The 23,138-nt window shown below is 47.2% G+C and overlaps 2 protein-coding genes across 15 annotated transcripts in view; both read left to right on the forward strand.

The window, feature by feature from the left end:
- The window catches only part of casz1 (castor zinc finger 1), a 402,949-nt gene that overhangs the window by 153,702 nt on the left and 226,109 nt on the right, over positions 1 to 23,138 (forward strand). The window lies entirely within an intron of this gene.
- The window catches only part of LOC148139753 (uncharacterized), a 34,715-nt gene continuing 13,731 nt past the window's right edge, over positions 2,155 to 23,138 (forward strand). Inside the window, exons 1-2 of the mRNA XM_087980174.1 lie at positions 2,155 to 2,244; positions 3,843 to 3,911. Of these exons, the coding sequence (XP_087836300.1) occupies positions 2,155 to 2,244; positions 3,843 to 3,911 (159 nt within the window). The remainder of the gene's footprint in view (positions 2,245 to 3,842; positions 3,912 to 23,138) is intronic.

Consider the following 23,138-nt stretch of genomic DNA (forward strand, 5'->3'; position numbering starts at 1 on the left):
AGTGCAGGATCCCTCTTCCCCATTGGTTAAGTTACAAGCCAATGGGTAATGCAGATGGAAAGTTGAGTGAATGACTGAGTAATCCCTGAACATAATCACCTCACAGAAAGACCAAAGATGATAATTTATCTACGAGCCCGTATCCTCTTAAATAAAATGTCCCAAATCTGACCAAGTTGTGTTCTCCCTTTGTAAACAGCTGGGGATCTGAAGGTAACAGAATATGCACTGCTTCTCAATCACCATAAGTGCAACAGAGCCACTAATGTACATCTTGTTGGTGGTTTTAATACCTTTGAATCAACAGTGGTAAATGTCATGCGTTTTACTCATAACAGATAATGGAGTAGGGACGGTGGAACTGTTGGAGAAGAACTGATCTCAGGAGATGGATTACAACAGTAAGATTAAATATTGCAAGATGATCAGAAATTCATTTCTAAAATCTCAAATTAACTTAGATTGAAGCACACCTTTGCTGATGTAATTGTAAAAATCACAAATTCAATTTTAACTCTGTTTGATGCCAGCCTGTATTTATACTGAAGTATACAAATACAGCTTTGAGAATCAGACTGAAAACATGCAGTATACTTCAGCTGTGACCAGTTTTATATTTCGCTGAAGGCTGTGCTCTCCAGTAATGTGTGTAAAGCAAAACATCTTTTAAAGTGTTTTCAATATGGGAAGAAAATCTTGACTCTATTAAAAACCATATGTCAAACCGTGGTCTCGGAATTAAACATGGAGTAGTAATGCTTAAACTCATGGGGTCATACAGGCCAATAGTAGCCTTTCAACCTTTAAGCTCTGTGATTACTCTTTGAAATTTGGCCCACTCTCCTGCTCCTCCCAGATAGCCATGTATGTTTCCTTTGTACGTAGCGATCCAAAACCCTTTCAAAAATTATTATTGAATCTACTCCAACCCTCTTCAGGTCTTGCAACTGATCCGACTAAATTAATAATTATAAGTTTTTGTTTAATATGGTGTTCATATGTTCCCTGCATTAATTTGTCCTAATTGCTGTTTATTTATTGTTCCAATGCTGCAGCTGTTAAATAAAAGTGAAATATGTTTTCCGTGCATTGCTGCTGATTCTTTGGAAAATAGTAGTAAATTGGGAGAAGAGGGTAGTGAGGGAAGCAGTAATGCTGAAGGACCCTCCAATGACCCTTCAACTCATAAGTGAGGCTCCTGTGTGGAGAACACACTTTCCCCATTGCACCTTATGCACACTTAAATATGCAAATATTGTGATTATATTTTAATGTGATTTAGATGTAAACTATTTACCTTGCAAATTTAATAGCATGAATATAAAACAGTGACAGACAAAAACAGACCCTCCATTTCAGCTTGACCCATACCATTTCAATGATCACATCATATAAAATCTGCCATTTACACAGTACAACATGATCTCCTGTGAGAGATAAAAAGTAAATCATAGTCCAGGAAGCATTGAGCAGGTGGAGCAAGACTAGGGATTTTCTCTCTAACTCGCATTCGGCTTTGTAGTAAAACTTGAAAAAAGCAAGAAAGTCGGATGTGTGGTCATTAATGAATGATGTGTTTACTTTTGCCAAAGTTTTCCCTACCTTGATAAGGATTTGACCTTAGTTTGAATTTTGTACAAACATTATGTGATCATTATGGAGGAAGTAATGTTGAGTGGGTGGAAGTAGAGACACAGAACCACAGATGTTGGAGATTTGAGATGCTGACTGCACAATGAAATTGTAATTAAATGGACTTATTAAACCGTTTTTTTTTAATCCATTGATGAGGTATATGTGCTATTGGCTGGGTCAATAGTTGTTCTCCGTTCCTAATTGTCCTGGAAGAGGAGGTGGTGAATCATTACAGCCCATTTGGTGTATGGAAACCCCCTGTGCCATTAGTAGGGAGTTTTAAGATATTGACCCAGTGACACTAAAGAAATGGTAATATATTTCTAAGTTAGGATGGTGAGTGGCTTGGAGGGTGTCTTGCAGGTGTTCCCATGTATCTGCTGACTTTATCCTTCTAGGTGGAGCAGGTCACAAGTTTGGAAGGTGTGGTCCAAAGAGCCTTTTTGAGTTGCTCAATGCATCTTATATATGGTAGACAGTGCTGCTACTGAACATTGATGGTACAGGAAGTGAATGCTGATGGTGGTGGATGTGGTGCTGGTCAATTTGACTGCTTTGTCCTGGATGATGTTGAGCTCCTTGGCTCTTGTTGGAACTGCACCCATCCAGGCAAGTGAATGAGTATTCCATGTACCCTGTAGATGATGACAGGAACTTGGGAGATTTTAGGGGATTTACTTGCCTCAGAATTCCCAACCTCTGAACATACTCTCGTAGCTACAGTATTTATGTGGTTGGTCCACTTCAGTTTCTGGTCAATGGTAACATCCAAGATTCAGTGTCGATGATGCTATTGAGTGCCAACGGACAATGGTTAGATTATTTTTTGTTGGTGATGTTCGATGTCTGGAACCTATCAGCCCAACACTGACTGTTGTCCAGGCCTTGCTGCATATCAAAATCTTAGAATCCCAACATTGTGGAATCAGGATATTTGGCCCATTGAGTCCACACCAACCCCCAAAGAGCATCCAACCCCAACCCACTCCCCCTACTCTATAACCCCACATTTCCCATGGTTAATCCACATAGCCAGCACATCCCAGGACACCACAGGGCTATTTAGCATGGCCAATCAACTGGCACTACCCTCTTGAACTGTCCGAACTGTCCTACCTGTACCTATCTTCCTTCCCAACTATCCGCTCCACCCTCCTCTCCAAACTTTCACCATTACACCCCCTACCTTCATCTATCTATCGCATTCCCAGCTACCCTCCCCCCAGCTCCACCCCTCCCTCCACCCCCCTCCTCACCCCCCCGATTTAGCTCTCAGTGCCCTTGGGACACCCCCCTCATTCCTGATGAAGAATTTATGCCTGAAATATCGACTCTCCTGCTCCTCGGATGCTGCCTGATCAGCTGTGCTTTTCCAGCAACACACTTTTCGTCTCTGCTTTGGGTATCTGAGTCATTTCAGATGGTGCTGAATATTGTCTGTTCATCAGCAAATGTCCCCACCTCTGCCTTTATAACAGAGGGAAGGTCATTGATGGAGATGGCTGAGCCCAGAATAGGCATCAGGAAGCTGCTGTTAATTTCCCAGGCATTGATTATATGACACAAGACCATCATTGTTTTTCGGAATGACATTTCCTCCTTTTATAGATTTAATATAAAATCTACATTACAAAATTATTAAACTGTGAGACCCTGTCACTTTTTTGTACCATCTACTCATATTTATTGAAAGAGCATCACTGTGTTCCATTCTAGAGTAAAAACAGAAAATCCTGGGAGCACTCAGTGGGTTAGGCAGTATGGAGAGAGAAACAACTGTGTTATATATCTCTCCATAGATGCTGCCTGACTCACTGAGTATTTTCAGCAGTTCTTGTGTTTATTTTAGATTTCCAACATCAACAGTATTGTCTTTTGTACTGTGTTCCATACGCTGGATTTCAAACAGCTAGTTACTAATCGTAGCTCTCATCATTTAGCACATAATCACAATTATTAAGACATTGGTAAGACATTTAAGTAACAAACATACTATTAATAAAATATAACCAACAATGTTGATGGCATATTTAACCTAAATTATTTTATGGAATAATTTTGCAATAAATGCTCTCCATTTTAAGTGCACACTTTGAATGCACTCTTTGTTTACACCAGATAAATCACAACAAGTTTGCCACAAAAGTTAACAAGATCTTAACAGACAAACAACTGCCTTTTTCTATAATTGCTTGTATTTATTTTAGGATGTGACCAGGTTTCAGGGCGATGGCACTCTTCTACTGAACGGTCTCTTGATGCTTTCAGCTGTTTTTGTAAGCCAGCTTGCTCAAAGCAACTTTTCTCATTCAAATTCACACCCAGGGGGGAATGTGTCCCCAAGTGACTGGAGAAAAGGGAATTTCAGAAAAGATAAACAACACCTACTTTTTTCATAATGTTATTTTTCTTTTCTTTGATTATCATGTCTCAGTATTTAATTCTAATTTTACTTCCAAGGAGGTTTGTTCACTTTCAAAACTCCACTTTTGGCTTTGTGCACAGTTACTTCTCTAAGACTGTTAGTCATAAGCACAGGCTCCAGTGGGTTGTGTGGATCAAAGACTGTGCAGGGTGTGAGGAACTTTGCCATCAATCAAACACATTAACGTTCCAGCCATCTCAATTTAGTTACTGTAAGGATTGATGTGGAGGTGCCAGTGATGGACTGGGGTGGACAAAGTTAAAAATCACACAGCACCATTGGGCGACACTGTGGCTCTGTGGTCAGCACTGCTGCCTCACAGCGCCAGGGACCCGGGTTTGATTCCCGCCTCGGGCGACTGTCTGTGTGGAGTTTTTACATTCTCCCCGTGTCTGCGTGAGTGTCCTCCCACAATCCAAAGATGTGCAGATCAGGTGAAATGATCATGCTAAATTGCCCATAGCATTAGTCAGGAGTAAATTTAGGGCAGGGGAATGAGTTCTGGGTGGGTTACGCTTCGGAGCGTCAGTGTGAACTTGTTGGGTAAAGTGGTCTGTTTCCCATACTATTGAGAATCTAATCTAATCTAACCAGGTTATAGTCTAACAGGTTTATTTTGAAGCTTATGCTTGGGCTGTTGGACTATAACCTGGTGTTGTGTGATTTTTAACTGTAAGGATTGTAATGGGGTCAGCCAGGCGGACCTCATAGCATACGAGTTCCCCGATTGGGGCTGTTCACCTCGTCCAATCGGGGAGCCCAGATATAAACAGGAGTGTTAGAGGTTCTGTTCACTGTCTGGGAGCTGGCTCGGAGGGAGTTAGATTAGTGTCTAGTACTAAGCACATTTAAATAAAGTGTGACCCGGTGGTGGGATACCAGCCACTGTGGGGTTATTTCAGGTGCATACAGAACAACTTTCTTGTTTATAAAATTCAAGTTTTAAAAAATTCCATCACAAACTGTTACATCACTCCAGACTCTGTCCGTGCTTTCTCTCTGCTGTCTTGGAATTGTCACTGCCAAGATTTAGTTTACTGTTTTTCTACATTAATTTGATGAAGATCTTAACTAATGTATTCATAACTACCAGTAAGATGAATTTACTCCAATCGTAATTTATCATCTTTGTATTACACAGATTACACAGGAATACATGATTTATTTGGATTGAGCAAGTGAACATACCATTAACCCTTCCTCATCTGAAATGCCTTTGCTAAACATCTATTTCCAAGGTGTTTTATATAATTTTTGAGGAGTGGATTGTATCATTTTTAATAACAGTCTGCTGATTAATTCTTACATCATGGACATGGAGTAACATATGCAAACTTTTTAATATTTATAATAGCTTATTTATCATGACTATTTTCCCATCAGAGATTCATATGAAACAGGCAGTCCACTCTAGAACAAAAGACTTGGGAAAATTGAGAGTGTGTGACTAACAGAAGAGTATATGAAAGCAAATCCATACTGACAAGTGCATTAATACTCAGGCTCCCTATAGCAACTGGGACATCTAGCTTTATTGAACAGGCACTTATACTAACAAGGCATTCCATACTGAGGGGAGCTATATTGTGAGGTGCTGAGATGGTACCTTTACTGAGAAAATATTTATATGCTGTCAGAATATCCACATGCTTCTAAATTGTGGTGGGATGGGGGGGGGGGGGGGGGGGGGGGTGGCGGGGAGGGGGGCGTGTAGATTACATTGTGTGACTTCTAAAATGTATGGGATTAATACCTTATGATTTATACGTTGTGTGCTTTCTACATGATTAGGTTTTTACAATATGGGGTTTCTGTGCTGTAGTGGTTTCTATTCTGTGCAGGGTCTCTATACAAAGGTAATATCTATACTATGGGTGTGTTCTATGTTGCGTGGGTATCTTTGCTGTGGAGATATTATATCCTTCAGTTGTAGTTCTCACTGTTTTCAGTACTGTGTTGAGTTGCTAGACTGTGCATGTATCCATGCTGTATGGCTGCTGAAAGTGAATCCATGCTGTGGGAACATTATTCTGTGATTCTGTACTGTGGAGTAACCGTCCTCTGGGGGTTTTACCTTGCACCCCTCCCTCAGCACTCCCCTGGTATCAACGATGATTTGCTTCCTGTCTGATTTGACAGGTGCTGAGGTAGCTGCAAGACCAAGAGTGTGTGATCTACAGACTCTGCCACACTTGGGGTAGATGGTGCTTGTGGGATTGGCCAGGTGCAATTTTTGTAGATTCGTGCAACCCCTCCAATCCCTCAACTTAGTCCCTGCAGGACCCTGACAAAGTCTGTGTGAGTGTTCAGTCCCTTCCTGATTGAAGTTCCCCCATTTCGGTCAGTCACAAGCTGAGGACTCCTGGGAGTTAGTGGGGGATGTTTCACCTCCTCGGGGACCTGCTGAGGACAGCCTGGAAGTAATCTCAATCCCTCCTGGGAGTCTCCGGTCTCACACAAACTTCACTTGTCAAGGGAGTCTGCAGTAATCATACCGTGGGCTTGCTATACTGTGGTGTTTATATGCATCGAGTTTCTGTATGATGGGAATTTCTATACTGTGGGAACAGCTGTACTGTTGGTGTTGGGAAAGAGTGAGAGTATTTATCCAGGCTGTTTGGTTTCTTTTCATCACAGTGTCTTTAGTGTGGAAATAGCTATACTGTGGGATTTCTATAGTATGGGTGCCTCTGAGTTATGGGGTTTCTATACTGAGAGAGTACTTATATTGTAGGGGGTTCTATACTGTGGGTCAATTTGAACATAGAATTCCTATACCATAGTGTTTATGTACAGTTAGACCTATACTGTGGAAGTTTCTGTACTTTTGGAGTGTGTATAATGTGGGAGTTTCTATGCTGTTGGAATGTCCAAGTACTGTGGAAGTTTCTACATTGTCAGAATATCTATATAATGTGGGAGTTTCTATATTGTTGGAGTGTCTACATAATGTGCAATTTCCTATACTGTGGGAATTCTACACATTTGAGATTCTATAATGTGAGGCTTTCCATATTATGGACGTTTTTATACACTTGCTCTAACTATACATTGGGCATGGCCTGATCTATAGTATTCTGGATTATGGATGAGCTTTTGCCCGAAACGTCGATTTCGCTGCTCCTTGGATGCTGCCTGAACTGCTGTGCTCTTCCAGCACCACTAATCCAGAATCTGGTTTCCAGCATCTGCATTCATTGTTTTTACCTCTCTGATCTATAGTATCTCTATGTTCAAGGATTTCTATATAGTAGGAACATCTACACTGTGCAGTTTCTGTGCTAAGTTTGTATCCTGTCCCAATACCTATAGTGTGGGAGTGTCCAGACTGGAGGAACTTGGCCAGTGTTTCAGTTCTAAGGTGAATCTATAATCTGGAAGGTGACTGGACTGAGGAGAGGCAGCTTTATACTGAGGGGAGTGTTTATGCTCCGTGGAACCCCTGTATATCTGAATATCTGTGGGATTTCTATCCAGTGAAGTTTTCCCTAATGTGAGCGAGTCTACGTTAGGAAGGAAAAAACGTTGCTTTACGATCGATAATTTGGACTGTTCGATTTTGCTCCTTTGAAACAATATTCAGCCAGGGGATCTTTGGATGCAGATTTTATAAACGAAATAGAAACAGCTGTGCCCCAAGTTCGGACAGAGTTCTGAGCGTTGGAGCTTTTAGCTGGCGCCGGTAGCCGCTGCAGTTCAGCGGGAGCCCACTCTCCCGCCCCCACCGCCTTTAATAGTCCCAGCTCATTCCGAGCTGTAGTCAGGCTGGTCTAAGCACGGACACTGCCACCTCCCCCCCCCCCCTCCCCCAGCCCCTCCGTGGAGAAAGCCTGGAGTCGCTTTTGTCTAAATGCGTAGCGTTGTTAATTCCTCATCATCATATTAAACAGCAGTCAAGGCGTCTTTAAAACATTGTTAACGTGGTTAAGGACAGTGATGTGCTGGTGAACTTGAGACCACTAGGACCACTGTAAATGCAACAGAAATGACAGAATAAAAAGTACATGAAATTTCAGGGACACGTTAAATGTGGACACCCTCTCTCCCCCCAGTCTCCAGCCCTGTCTTTAACCCCCCCCCCCCCGAACACGCTGCTTCGTGGATCGCTGCTCACTGTTAACAGTTCCCGAGAAACTCTCTCAGATCGTTTCAAAACCTTCTCCACTCCAGTAGAAAGAGCACCCCGGGGTGGTGGGGCTGCAGAAACCCGCCTGTGCGGGGAAATCTCCACACGGGAGGCTGTTTCACAATTCCACTTGAACCCCTGTCCCAGCTCGGCTTTCCAGGGTGAATGACTTGTTCTGAAGAAGTAATCGCATCGGACTCGGGATGTGAACTCTGTTTCTCTCTCCACCGATGCCGCCAGACCTGCCGAGTTTCTCCAGCAATTTCCGCGGGTTAGCATCCCGTTCCCAGAGTTAATTCGGTAGGTCTGGCAGCATCTCCTATCCCTTGTTTAATACCCAATGAAGCGGGCCTGCTACACAGAGGGCCATTCACCCTGCGGACTTGCTATACCGTGGCTTTTGTCTGTATGGAGTTTCTGTGTAGTGGGAACAGTTATACTATGCGTGATGGGAATGAGTGGGGTTAGTTATCCATACTCCAAAACAGAAAATGCTGGAAAATCTCAGCAGGTCTGGCAGCATCTGAAAGGAGAGAAAAGAGCTGACGTTTCGAGTCTAATTGACCTTTTGTCAAAGCTGTCCATACCGTTTAGTTTCTTTTCATGCGGGTTTCTTAGTGTGGAAATAGCTATATGTGGGGTTTCTACAGTATGGGTACATCCGTGTTGTAGGAAATTCCAATTCTGAATGTATGCGGAATGTATATAGCACGTATGGTGGAAGTATACTGTGGTTCTGTACTGAGACTTCTATACAGTTGAGGGTCTATACAGTGAGGCTTTCTATACTGTCGGGTTTCTGTAGTGTCTCTCACCACACTCCTATAGTCCGTCTACACCCAGAGATTTCTGCATTGCGAGAGTATCCAGGCTGTGTGGAGTTTCTCTACCATCTCAGATCTGTGCTGTGGTAGTATCTATACTGTAGGAATGCTTTGTTCAATACTGCTTCAGAGTTTGAATTACTTGTAAAATCAAAGCCCTTTTTCCAAAATAAAATTCGCCATCTCAGCCAAAGGTCTGTCAAAGTATTTGATGTCAGAGAGAGCCCCTGTGAGAGCCAGTTACAATAGGAGCCCCCCACCCCCCCCCCCCCCCACCCCGGCAGTGGGGGGGGGGGGAATGGTAGTCCATGCCCTCAGTGATCTCTTTCTGAATTGACTGAGCAACATGCTCATCCCTCTGCAATGATCTCCTCAGTTCAGAAGCCAGTTGAGGCACATTAGTGGCCCTTAAAATCCAGAAATAGAGGAATAAGGTGCAGATCAATTTCAGAAGAATGACAGGATGTGGGCATCGCTGACTGGGCCAGTATTTATTGCCCATCCCTAGTTGGCCCTTGGGAAGGTGGTAATGAATTGCCCTCTTGAACCGCTGATGTGCTGTAGGTACACCCACAATGCCTTTAGGGAGGGAATTCCCGGAATTTGATCCAGGGATACTGAAGGAAAGGTGATACATTTCCAAGTCAGGATGGCGAGTGACTTGGAGAGGAACCTGCAGGAGGTGTTGTTCCTGCCATCCTTGTCCTTCCAGGTGGAAGTGCTGGTGGGTTTGGAAGGCGCTGTCTGAGGATTATCTTTTCCAGGCTCGAAGTTAAAACAGGAGCCGGAGAAAGTCGGGTGCTTTCTAAGTCTGATCACCGGCAAGTTGTTTTTAAGGAAAGGCCGACTCTGGTCCCGGAGTGAGTTTGTTCAAGAAGGATAACTGGGGATTAGTGCGCAGGAACCTAGAGTAAAGTCGACTTTCTCCACATCCCCCCACCCCCTCTGCATCAACCACCCACCAGAAAAAACACTTATAAATAAGGGCAGTACGGTAGCTCAGTGGTTAGCACTGCTGCCTCACAGCACCAAGGTCCCAGGTTTAATTCCAGCTTCGGGTGAATGTCTGTGTGGAGTTTGCACATTCTCTGTGTGGGTTTCCTCCCGCAGTTCAAAGATGTGCAGGTCAGGTGAGTTAGCCATGCTAAATTGCCCCTAGAATTAGGGGCATTAGTCAAAGGGAAATGGGGTCTGGGTGGGTTACTCTTCGGAGGGTTGGTGTGGACTTGTTGGGCCAAAGGGAATCTAATCTAAATCTCATCCTAAAGTTTTCATTTCCACCCTGTGTTTGGTCAGTGTTCCTTCTCTATCGGGGTCGAGAGTGTGTTGCTGGAAATACACAGCAAGTCAGGCAGCATCCGAGGAGCAGGAGAATCGACGTTTCGGGCATCAGCCCTGAGTCATGAAGGAGGCGGGAGGCTGAGAGATAAATGGGAGGGGGTGGCTTTGGGGGGAGGTAGCTGAGAAAGTGATAGGTCAGAGGGGAAAGTGATGGACAGGCCCGGAGGGCAGTGTGGATTGAAGTCTTGGGACTGGGATAATGTGGGGGGAGGGGAAATGAGGAAGCTGGGGTGGTGAACATCGGACCTTCTGAAGAAGGAACTGAAACTAAAGAGACACAGGATGGGGGGCAGCAGTTTCAATCTGCCCTTTAACCAGAATAACTGCATTTGGCAGAGCCATCACTGAACTCCAAGCGTTAGCTCTGTTTCTCTCTTAGCGAGTTTTGAGAAGCTTTGTAGCTCAGGTTGAGGTTCTGGATGTAGGTTTGCTCACTGAGCTGGAAGGTTCATTTTCAGACGTTTCATCACCATACTCCACACCGCTGTTTCTCTCTCTCTCTCTCTCCACAGATGCTGCCAGACCTGCTGAGTTTCTCCGGCAATTACTGTTTTTATTTCCGATCCACAGATGTTTTGGTTTTTAATTTTTTAGTTAAAGAATCTAAAATGCAAGAGAAAGTTTGGCAGTGTCTGTGGAGAGAGAGAAACAGAGTTAACATTTCGAGTCCAGTTGTGGCTGCAGTTCAGAGCAGATCATTTTCATGTTAAGATGGGTTTTTAAAAAAAATGAAAACAACAAATGCTGGAGATCACAGCGGGTCAGGCAGCATCCAGGGAGAGAGAGAGCAAACTAACATTTCGAGTCTAGGTATTCACTCCCAGCTCTGATAAAGAGTCATCTAGATTGGAACCATTAGTTTGCTCTCTCTCTCTCTCTCTGGATGCTGCCTGCCCCGCTGTGATCTCCAGCATTTTTGTTTTGGTCCAGATTGCAGTATCTGCAGTGAAGTGTTCCTGATTTTTCTAATACTGGACAATTCCATGCCGCATTCATGATCCCCACCTCCTGTTTAAAGCTAACCTGCCCACCTCCCTTGACCCTTGTAACTTCAGACCCCCGCTCGGTGTGAATCACAGGTTAGAATCAGTGATGTGTCTGACACATATAAACCCCCCCCCCCCCCCCCAACCCCCAACCCCCCACCCCCCACCTCTTCCCTCTCCGGACAGCCGTGTGAGAAGTCAGGACAATTCCCTCCCTCCCTCCCAGCCCAAGTCCAAACTGACTACAGTATGGGCGGCACGCTGGCTCAGTGGTTAGCTCTGCTGCCTCACAGCACCAGGGTCCCAGGTTCAATTCCAGCCTCGGGTGGAGTTCCAGTCTGTGTGGAGTTTGCGTGTCTCCCCGTGTCTGTGTGGGTTTCCTCCGGGTGCTCCGGTTCCTCCCACAGTCCAAAGATGTGCAGGTCAGGTGAATTGGCCATGCTAACTTGCCCGTAGTGTTAGGTGCATTAGTCAGAGGGAAAGGGGACTGGGTGGGTTACTCTTCGGAGGGTCGGTGTGAACTGGTTGGGCCGAAGGGAATCTAATCTAATTTAATCAAACCATCCCTTCAAGACCAGCGTCACATGGGGAAGGTACAGGAAACAGAGCAATGCAACACTTCAGACAGTCCAGCTGCATCAATTATGGAAAGGGGGGGGGGAAATGAGGGGGTCGACAAGTAGTTTCAGAGGGGGGAGAGAAATGTGCACCAACCTCCTGCAGTTGAACAATTTCCGTGAACAATGTGTCCTGGTGAATTTCAGAGTGGTGTTACCGTATATGGAAGCGCCTATGTTTTGGCACCTGTTTTTTTTAAAGCAGTGTCTGTATAGTTACGGATTTATTAAACAAAACATTGGAAAGTCAAGAAAGAAACAGACTTTTATTGAAGACTAAATAGAACAGTAAACATCAACACAAAAGCATTAATGTAATTGATTGTTATGCAGTAGGACCGAAAGCTGTGTTATCGCGTTACCTTAGCAACAGAAATTTATTGTCAGATGAATTGAAGCAAACATTTTTTTTAATTTCACGGGAACACTGCTAGATATTTTCCCCAGCGAAAACCCAGTGTGTGATGTGTGCTGGGGAAGAGCAGGAGTCATTGAAGGATTCGGCCCTGCCTTGTCCCAAGTTGCTCAGACCCATTTATATTGTCCATTACTTGCAAATAAAAGCACAAAGTGTTTTGCCTTTTTAAAAAAAATCTTTTTTTTAAAAACTGGATCTAGAGTTTTTCTCCTAGTAATAGTTAAACACATAACTTGCTTTTTCTTCTCGGAACAGAAGAGATCAAGACATTAAATGCTTTAGAAAGAGAAAAATTTCGACCAAACAGATGTGTTCTCTCCCCCCCCCCCCCCCGGTAATTTCTTGCACAAAGAGGGTTAACAAAACCCCTACAGATTTACCCTCGCTGCAGTCTCACATTCTGAACAGTTCCAAAGTTAACTCATGTTCCTTCCCAAAATGCCTGATCTACACGGGACTGCCACATTTCACCCACTCGCTGTTATCTGGAAAATCTGAACGCTTTTAAGCTTCGGAGGTTCCAATTCTGTCCCCTCGCTGTCCTTCGGAAAGGGGGCGGGGGGGGGGGGGGGATGTGGGGAACGTGAAAAGAGATGTTATTGTCAAATGTTGTTTAAATTAGGCTCCTGCCAACCCGGGTTTTATTGGATTTGCACTGGTTCAGTGGCATGTGTATCATTTACAAATTTACATTTATTCAGCGGATAGGGAGCTGCCTGGCAGATTGCTGGTTAAGAGGATCAGACGCTGAGGTGACTTTGTCCCCTTTACACTATTAACAGCTGCCTGTAAATTTTATGCTGTCCTTGCTTTTCAGCCAATTATACCAAAGAGATTTAGAAAGCTTATTTTTTTTCCCCTCTCTGTCTCTTTCTCCATGGGCCCCGTGACTTTTATTTACTTTTGAGTGACACTTAACGCTTGCTGTGCTCTGATTTCAGACTTCTGTTGCTGTTTATTTGATATAGTTTCCCCCCTCCCCCCATCCCCAATAATCCAATAATTATATCAGAAACATCCTTTTTCATTGAGCCATTTTGTTCTGCTCTAAAGAGGCAGTACACACAAGCCCCAACAATAGTTTTTTTAAATTTTTGTTTGTGAAACTATTGCATTGTTTCATCAACAATGTGGCTGTCTTAACATAACTGTTTTGGGTTTTGGGCACTTTGTAGTCTTTGTCCTCTGTCTTGTTTAGATCAATTCCCTTCTCAGAATATCACTTTATGGGAAAGGAATAACAGAAAAGACCTCTTGTCTCTGAAGCTTAACCACTTCGTTTCTGGTGTATTTTAAATTCTCGTCATTTTTGGTGGATTTTAAACAAAAAAGGTTGGAGAGGAGCAGTCGAAGAGGAAATCTGATAGAAATATTTAAAATCATAAGCGTGCCAGACAGAGTCAATAGGAAGCTGTTCTCATTTGCAAAAGGAAAAAGAATGGGGACTAGGAAAGGTTGAAAGTCATTTGCTAAAGAACCAAGGATGATATGAGAACAAAAAAAACTTTGTAACTCAGCGAGTAGTTAGGGTGCATTGCCTGGAAATGTAGGGGAGGCAGGTTCAATTGAGGCATTCAAGAGGGCATTGGGTTATCTTTTAGATTAAAAAAATCATGTATAAAGGTAAAAGCAGAAGGTTGGCACCAGAAAACAATGCCCATTGGAACAGTCAGTACACACAGGACGGGGCAAATCAGAAGATTTTTTGAGTTCCAATCAGGATGGTTTGTTTCGGTGGTGTCTGTGAGAGAAGACGATAACCTGCTTAGCACCTACTTTCAACTCTCTGCACTCTGTCAGCTGGTCTTACTCTCAAAAGCTGTAACTGGCATAAAGCACCATTGCCTTCGTCCTAACTTCCACTTTCACTCATGCTTGTCCACTGATTGCTTAACCCTTTAACAACGTCAACATCCTCTGCTGGCACATTAATTCCTCATTCAGCCTCTGTGTGAAAATTGGTAAAAACATTTTAGTTTCTCAAAACAAAACTCAAACACCAGCCTACAAAATTTCTTGGAAGTTCCTCTTCACAGAAACACAATATTTTGTATTGAAATCAAAATAATTGGCATGTTAGTCAGGTTGGGATGAAATGGTTTGGGGAGGCTGTTTGTGGAGCATTAATACAGTCATGGGCCAGTTGTGCCAGTGTAGTCTGTTCTGAAGAAAGGTCACTGGACTTGAAACATTAACTCTATTTCTCTCTTCACAGATACTGTCAGTTTCTCCAGCAATTGCTGTTTTGATTGGTTTGTTTCTGTGTTGTACAGTTCTATGTAAAGCCAGGTAGTGTGGAGGACCTCTATCACAGTGGCCAAATCAATGGGAGATGTATCTGACAAATTTAGCCGGATCTCCACAAATTTCTGAACCACTGTTCACATCACTCCCAGCTCATGACCCATTTGGGGGTCTGACCAAAAGCACAAGGGGTGGTTGGGTGACGGCACTGTACTGCGGTTCACACAGGTAACCTTTCTAATTCTCTTCTCTAATATTCAAGTCTGGAAATGTGCAGAATATCATTTACACAATATGACATTCAGCACAGAAAACAATAAGCTTCCTCTGAAAGTTGCAGAGGGCATTCTTAGTTCAGGCTTTATTGCAGTAATCTGTTGGCTGATGGGTCCCACTACATCAGCCTAAGCACACAGCCATCACAGGTTAGTGAATTTATGAAACTGACCTGAAATTAACAGGTCAGTCATTGCAGAGAGGAAAACTGCCATCTCGAAATGGGTGCTTTCAATATCCAGTTTGTGTCACGAGGCGTAACTGATCAGACTTCACTGCTCCACACTCTCCTCGCATTTAATGTCAAATGTTATAGAGTCACCAGTCAAAAAAAAAAGAAATCTGCATTTATATAGCACCATTTACCAACCATTAGCCTTCCAAAGCTTTACAGCTGATCAAACATTTCATAGAAGTAGTCACTATTGTAAAGGAAACGTGGCGGTCACTTCCTACACAGTAAGATCCCACTAGCAACATTATGATAATAACAGTTTATCTGGTTGTATGATGTCAATTGAAAGGTCAATATTGATCAGGGACACCTTATCTGCTCTTCAGACAAACAATGCCATGGGATCTATTCTATCCACTGGAGAGGGACCCAATTCCCATCTCATCTTGAACACATCCCTCAATGTAGCTCTCTCTCAAATCAGTACTCACTCAGTATAATACTACCTCAGTGTCACACTCCCTCAGTGTCACTCTCCCTCAGTGTCAGCCTCCCTCAGTGTCACACTCCCTCAGTGCCACTCTCCCTCAATGTCACTCTCGTTCAGTCTCACACTTCCTCAGTCTCACACTCCCTCAGTGTCACTCTCCCTCAGTGTCAGCCTCCCTCAGTGTCACTCTCCCTCAGTGTCACTCTCCCTCAGTGTCACACTCCCTCAGTGTCACACTCCCTCAGTATCACACTCCCTCAGTGTCATTCTCCCTCAGTGTCACTCTCCCTCAGTGTCAATCTTCTTCAGTGTCATACTCCCTCAGTGTTACTCTCCCTCAGTACTCCCTCAGTGTCACACTCCCTCAGTGTCACTCTCCCTCAGTGTCACTCTCCCTCAGTCTCACACTCCCTCACTGTCAGCCTCCCTCAGTTTCACTGTCCCTCAGTGTCAGCCTCCCTCAGTGTCACACTCCCTCAGTGTAGGCCTCCCTCAGTATCGTTCTCCCTCAGTGTCACTCTCACTCAGCCTCACACTCCCTCAGTGTAATTCTCCCTCAGTGTCACTCTCCATCAGTGTCACTCACCCTCAGTGTCACACTCCCTGAGTGCCTCTCTCCCTCAGTGTCACTCTCCCTCAGTCTCACACTCCCTCAGTGTCACACTCCCTCAGTGTAGGCCTCCCTCAGTATCGTTCTCACTCAGTGTCACTCTCACTCAGCCTCACACTCCCTCAGTGTCATTCTCCCTCAGTGTCACTCTCCATCAGTGTCATTCTCCCTCAGTGTCACTCTCCATCAGTGTCACTCACCCTCAGTGTCACACTCCCTGGGAGCCTCTCTCCCTCAGTGTCACTCTCCCTCAGTTTAGGCCTCCCTCAGTATCATTCTCCCTCAGTGTCACTCTCACTCAGCCTCACACTCCCTCAGTGTCAGCCTCCCTCAGTGTCACACTCCCTCAGTGTCACACTCCCTCAGCGTCACACTCCCTCAGCGTCACTCTCCCTCAGTGTCACACTCCCTCAGCGTCACGCTCCCTCAACGTCACACTCACTCTGTGTCACACTCCTTCAGTGTCACTCTCCCTCAGTGTCACACTCCCTCAGAGTCACTCTCCCTCAGAGTCACACTCCCTCAGAGTCACACTCCCTCAGTGTCACACTCCCTCAGTGTCATTCTCCCTCAGTGACAGCCTTCCTCAGTGTCAGCCTCCCTCAGTGTCACTCTCCCTCAGTGTCACTCTCCCTTAGTGTCACTCTCCCTCAGCGTCAGCCTCCCTCAGTGTCACACTCTCTCAGTGTCAGCCTCCCTCAGTGTCACACTCCCTCAGTGTCAGCCTACATCAGTGTCGCACACTCTCAGTGACACACTCCCTCAGTTTCACTCTCCCTCAGTGTCACTCTCCCTCAGTGTCACTCTACCTCAGTGTCACTCTCCCTCAGTGTCACACTCCCTCAATGTCACTGTCTCTCAGTGTCACTCCTCCTCACTGTCACTCCTCCTCACTGTCACACCTCCTCACTGTCACACCTCCTCAGTGTTATTCTCCCTCAGTGTCACTCTCCCTCAGTGTCACTCTCCCTCAGAGCCACACTCTCTCAGAGTCACACTCCCTCAGTCTCACACTCCCTTCGTGTCACTCTCCCTCAGAGCCACTCTCCCTCAGTGTAGGCCTCCCTCTGTATCCTTCTCCCTCAGTGTTACTCTCCCTCAGTGTCACTCTCACTCAGCCTCACACTCCCTCAATGTCAGCCTCCCTCAGTGTCACACTCCCTCAGTGTCACACTCCCTCAGTGTCACACTTCCTCAGCGTCACATTCCCTCAGTGTCACTCTCCCTCAGTGTAGGCCTCCCTCAGTATCGTTCTCCCTCAGTGTCACTCTCCCTCAGTGCCACACTCCCTCAGTGTCACTCTTCCTCAGAGTCACACTCCCTCAGTCTCACACTCCCTCAGTGTCAATCTCCCTCAGTGTAGGCCTCTCTCAGTATTATTCTCCCTCAGTGTCACTCACACTCAGCCTCACACTCCCTCAGTGTCGGCTTTCCTCAGTGTCACATTCCCTCAGTGACACACTCCCTCAGCATCACTCTCCCTCAGTGTCACTCTCCCTCAGTCTCACACTCACTCAGCATCACACTCCCTCAGTGTCACACTCCCTCAGTGTCACTCTCACTCAGAGTAACTCTCCCTCAGTGTCATACTCCCTCAGTGTCATACTCCCTCAGTGTCACTCTCCCTCAGTGTCACTCTCCCTCAGTGTCACTCTCCCTCAGTGTCATTCTCTCTCAGTCTCACACTCCCTCAGTGTCACACTCCCTCAGTGTCACTCTCCGTCAGTTTCACTCTCCCTCAGTGTCACTCTCCCTCAGTGTCATACTCTCTCAGTCTCACACTCCCTCAGTGTCACACTCCCTCAGTGTCACTCTTCCTCAGTGTCACACTCCCTGAGTGCCTCTCTCCCTCAGTGTCACTCTCCCTCAGTGTAGGCCTCCCTCAGAATCGTCCTCCCTCAGTGTCACTCTCACAGCTTCACACTCCCTCAGTGTCGGCATTCCTCAGTGTCACATTCCCTCAGTGACACACTCCCTCAGCATCACACTCCCTCAGCATCACATTCCCTCAGTGTCACTCTCCTTCAGTGTCACTCTCCCTCAGTATCACTCTCCTTCAGTGTCACTCTCCTTCAGTGTCACTCTCCCTCAGTGTCACACTCCCTCAGTGTCACACTCCCTCAGTGTCATACTCCCTCAGTGTCACACTCCCTCAGTGTCACACTCCCTCAGTGTCACACTACCTCAGTGTCACACTCCTTCAGTGTCACTCTTCCTCAGTGTCACACTCCCTCAGTGTCACTCTCCCTCAGTGTCACACTCCCTGAGTGCCTCTCTCCCTCAGTGTCACTCTCCCTCAGTGTAGGCCTCCCTCAGTATCGTTCTCCCTCAGTGTCACTCTCACTCAGCCTCACACGCTCAGTGTCGGCATTCCTCAGTGTCACATTCCCTCAGTGACACACTCCCTCAGCGTCACACTCCCTCAGTGTCACACTCCTTCAGTGTCACTCTCCCTCAGTGTCACACTCCCTCAGTGTCACTCTCCCTCAGAGTCACACTCCCTCAGAGTCACACTCCCTCAGTGTCACACTCCCTCAGTGTCATTCTCCCTCAGTGACAGCCTTCCTCAGTGTCAGCCTCCCTCAGTGTCACTCTCCCTCAGAGTCACACTCCCTCAGAGTCACACTCCCTCAGTGTCACTCTCCCTCAGTGTCACTCTCCCTTAGTGTCACTCTCCCTCAGCGTCAGCCTCCCTCAGTGTCACACTCTCTCAGTGTCAGCCTCCCTCAGTGTCACACTCCCTCAGTGTCAGCCTACATCAGTGTCGCACACTCTCAGTGACACACTCCCTCAGTTTCACTCTCCCTCAGTGTCACTCTCCCTCAGTGTCACTCTACCTCAGTGTCACTCTCCCTCAGTGTCACACTCCCTCAATGTCACTGTCTCTCAGTGTCACTCCTCCTCACTGTCACTCCTCCTCACTGTCACACCTCCTCACTGTCACACCTCCTCAGTGTTATTCTCCCTCAGTGTCACTCTCCCTCAGTGTTATTCTCCCTCAGTGTCACTCTCCCTCAGTGTCATTCTCTCTCAGTCTCACACTCCCTCAGTGTCACACTCCCTCAGTGTCACTCTCCCTCAGTGTCACTCTCCGTCAGTTTCACTCTCCCTCAGTGTCATACTCTCTCAGTCTCACACTCCCTCAGTGTCACACTCCCTCAGTGTCACTCTTCCTCAGTGTCACACTCCCTCAGTGTCACTCCCCCTCAATGTCACACTCCCTGAGTGCCTCTCTCCCTCAGTGTCACTCTCCCTCAGTGTCATACTCTCTCAGTCTCACACTCCCTCAGTGTCACACTCCCTCAGTGTCACTCTTCCTCAGTGTCACACTCCCTCAGTGTCACTCCCCCTCAATGTCACACTCCCTGAGTGCCTCTCTCCCTCAGTGTCACTCTCCCTCAGTGTAGGCCTCCCTCAGAATCGTCCTCCCTCAGTGTCACTCTCACAGCTTCACACTCCCTCAGTGTCGGCATTCCTCAGTGTCACATTCCCTCAGTGACACACTCCCTCAGCATCACACTCCCTCAGTGTCACACACCCTCAGTGTCACTCTCCCTCAGAGTCACACTCCCTCAGTGTCATACTCCCTCAGTGTCACTCTCCCTCAGTGTCACATTCCCTCAGTGTCACTCTCCTTCAGTGTCACTCTCCCTCAGTATCACTCTCCTTCAGTGTCACTCTCCTTCAGTGTCACTCTCCCTCAGTGTCACACTCCCTCAGTGTCACACTCCCTCAGTGTCACACTCCTTCAGTGTCACTCTTCCTCAGTGTCACACTCCCTCAGTGTCACTCTCCCTCAGTGTCACACTCCCTGAGTGCCTCTCTCCCTCAGTGTCACTCTCCCTCAGTGTAGGCCTCCCTCAGTATCGTTCTCCCTCAGTGTCACTCTCACTCAGCCTCACACGCTCAGTGTCGGCATTCCTCAGTGTCACATTCCCTCAGTGACACACTCCCTCAGCGTCACACTCCCTCAGTGTCACTCTCCTTCAGTGTCACTCTCCTTCAGTGTCACTCTCCCTCAGAGTCACTCTCCCTCAGTGTCACACACCCTCAGTGTCACACTCCCGCAGTGTCATACTCCCTCAGTGTCACACTCCCTCAGTGTCACTCTCCCTCAGTGTCACTCTCCCTCAGTGTCACACTCCCTCAGTGTCACACTACCTCAGTGTCACTCTCCCTCTGTGTCACACTCCCTCAGTGTAGGCCTCCCTCAGTATTGTTCTCCCTCAGTGTCACTCTCAGTCAGCCTCACACTCCCTCAGTGTCAGCCTCCCTCAGTGTCACACTCCCTCAGTGTCACTCTCCCTCAGAGTCACTCTCCCTGTGTCAGCCTCCCTCAGTCTCACACTCCCTCAGTGTCACTCTCCCCCACTGTCACTCTCCCTCAGTGTCACACTTCCTCAGCGTCGCATTCCCTCAGTGTCACTCTCCCTCAGTGTCACTCTCCCTCAGAGTCACTCTCCCTGTGTCAGCCTCCCTCAGTCTCACGCTCCCTCAGTGTCACTCTCCCCCACTGTCACTCTCCCTCAATGTCACACTCCCTGAGTGTCTCTCTCCCTCAGTGCCTCGCTCCCTCAGTGTCACACTCCCTCACTGCCATACTCCCTCAGTGTCAGCTTCCCTCAGTTTCGCTCTCTTCCTCAGCGTCACTCTCCCTCAGCTACACTCTCCCCCAGTGTCACTCTCCCCCAGTGTCCCTCTCCATCAGTGTCACTCTCCCTCAGTCTCACACTCCCTCAGTGTCACACTCCCTCAGTGTCACTCTCACTCAGTCTCACACTCCCTCAGTGACACTCTCCCTCAGTGTCACACTCCCTCAGTGTCACACTCCCTCAGTTTCACATTCCCTCAGTGTCACTCTCCCTCAGTTCTCCCTCAGTGTCACACTCCCTCAGTGTCACACTTCCTCAGTGTCACACTCCCTCAGTGTCACTCTCCATCAGTGTTACTCACCCTCAGTGTCACACTCCCTGGGTGCCTCGCTCCCTCAGTGTCACTCTCCCTCAGTTTATGCCTCCCGCAGTATCGTTCTCCCTCAGTGCCTCTCTCCCTCGGTGACACTTCCTTAGAGTCTCACTCTCTCAGAGCCACACTCCCTCAGTCTCACACTCACTTAATGCCTCCCTCTCTCAGTGTCACACTCCCTCAGTGAAGGCCTCCCTCAGTATCGTTCTCCCTCAGTGTCACTCTCACACAGCCTCACACTCCCTCAGTGTCACTCTCCCTCAGTGTCACTCTCCATCAGTGTCACTCACCCTCAGTGTCACACTCCCTGAGTGCCTCTCTCCCTCAGTGTCACTCTCCCTCAGTTTAGGCCTCCCTCAGTATCATTCTCCCTCAGTATCACTCTCACTCAGCCTCACACTCCCTCAGCGTCACATTCCCTTAGCGTCACACTCCCTCAGTGTCACACTCCCTCAGTGTCACACTCCCTCAGCGTCACACTCCCTCAGTGTCACACTCCCTCAGTGTCATACTTCCTCAGTGTCACACTCCCTCAGTGTCACACTCCCTCAGTGTCACACTCCCTCAGCGTCACACTCCCTCAGTGTCACACTCCCTCAGTGTCATACTTCCTCAGTGTCACACTCCCTCAGCGTCACATTCCCTTAGCGTCACACTCCCTCAGTGTCACACTCCCTCAGTGTCACACTCCCTCAGCGTCACACTCCCTCAGTGTCATACTTCCTCAGTGTCACACTCCCTCAGTGTCACTTTCCTTCAGTGTCACACTCCCTCAGTGTCACACTCCCTCAGTATCACACTACCTCAGTGTCATTCTCCCTCTGTGTCACTCTCCCTCAGTCCTATTCTCCTCAGTCTCACTCTCCCTTAGTGTGACTCCCCCTCAATGTCACACTCCCTTAGTGCCTCTCTCCCTCAGTGTCAGCCTCCCTCAGTGTAGGCCTCCCTCAGTATTGTTCTCCCTCAGTGTCACTCTCACTCTGCCTCACACTCCCTCAGTGTCACAATGCCTCAGTGTCACTATCCCTCAGTGTCACTCTCCCTCAGAGTCACTCTCCCTGTGTCAGCCTCCCTCAGTGTCATACCCCCTCAGTGTCACTCTCCCTCAGTGTCACTCTCCCGCAGTGTCACTCTCCCTCAGTGTCACTCTCCCTCAGTGTCACTCTTCCTCAGTTTCACTCTCCCTCAGTGTCACTCTCCCTCAGTGTCACTCTACCTCAGTGTCACTCTCCCTCAGTGTCCCACTCTCTCAGCGTCACACTCTCTCAGTGTCACTGTCCCTCAGTTTCACTCTCCCTTAGTGTTACTCTCCCTCAGTGTCACACTCCCTCAATGTCACTGTCTCTCAGTGTCACTCCTCCTCACTGTCACTACTCCTCACTGTCACACCTCCTCACTGTCACACCTCCTCAGTGTTATTCTCCCGCAGTGTCACTCTCCCTCAGTGTCACTCTCCCTCAGTGTCACACTCCCTCAGTGTCACTCTCCTTCAGTGTCACTCTCCCTCAGTGTCACACTCTCTGTGTCACTCTCCCTCAGAGTCACTCTCCCTGTGTCAGCCTCCCTCAGTGTCATACTGCCTCAGTGTCACACTCCCTCAGTGTCACACTCCCTCAGTGTCATTGTCCCTCAGTGTCATTGTCCCTCAGTGTCACACTCCCTCAGTGTCACACTCCCTCAGTGTCACTCTCCCTCAGTGTCACTCTCCCTCAGTGTCATTGTCCCTCAGTGTCACACTCCCTCAGCGTCACACTCCCTCATTGTCACTCGCCCTCAGTGTCACTCTTGCTCATTGTCATACTCCCTCAGTGTCAATCTGCCTCAGTGTCAGCCTCCCTCAGTGTCACTCTCCCTCAGAGTCACACTCCCTCAGTCTCATACACCCTTAGTGCCACTCTCCCTCAGTGTCACTCTCCCTCAGCGTAGGCCACCCTCAGTATCGTTCTCCATCAGTGTCACTCTCACTCAGCCTCACACTCCCTCAGTGTCATTCTCCCTCAGTGTCA

This window comes from Chiloscyllium plagiosum, unplaced genomic scaffold (assembly GCF_037043375.1).
Source record: "Chiloscyllium plagiosum isolate Xiang-an unplaced genomic scaffold, Cpla_swu_hap1 HiC_scaffold_37, whole genome shotgun sequence".
Taxonomy (NCBI): domain Eukaryota; kingdom Metazoa; phylum Chordata; class Chondrichthyes; order Orectolobiformes; family Hemiscylliidae; genus Chiloscyllium; species Chiloscyllium plagiosum.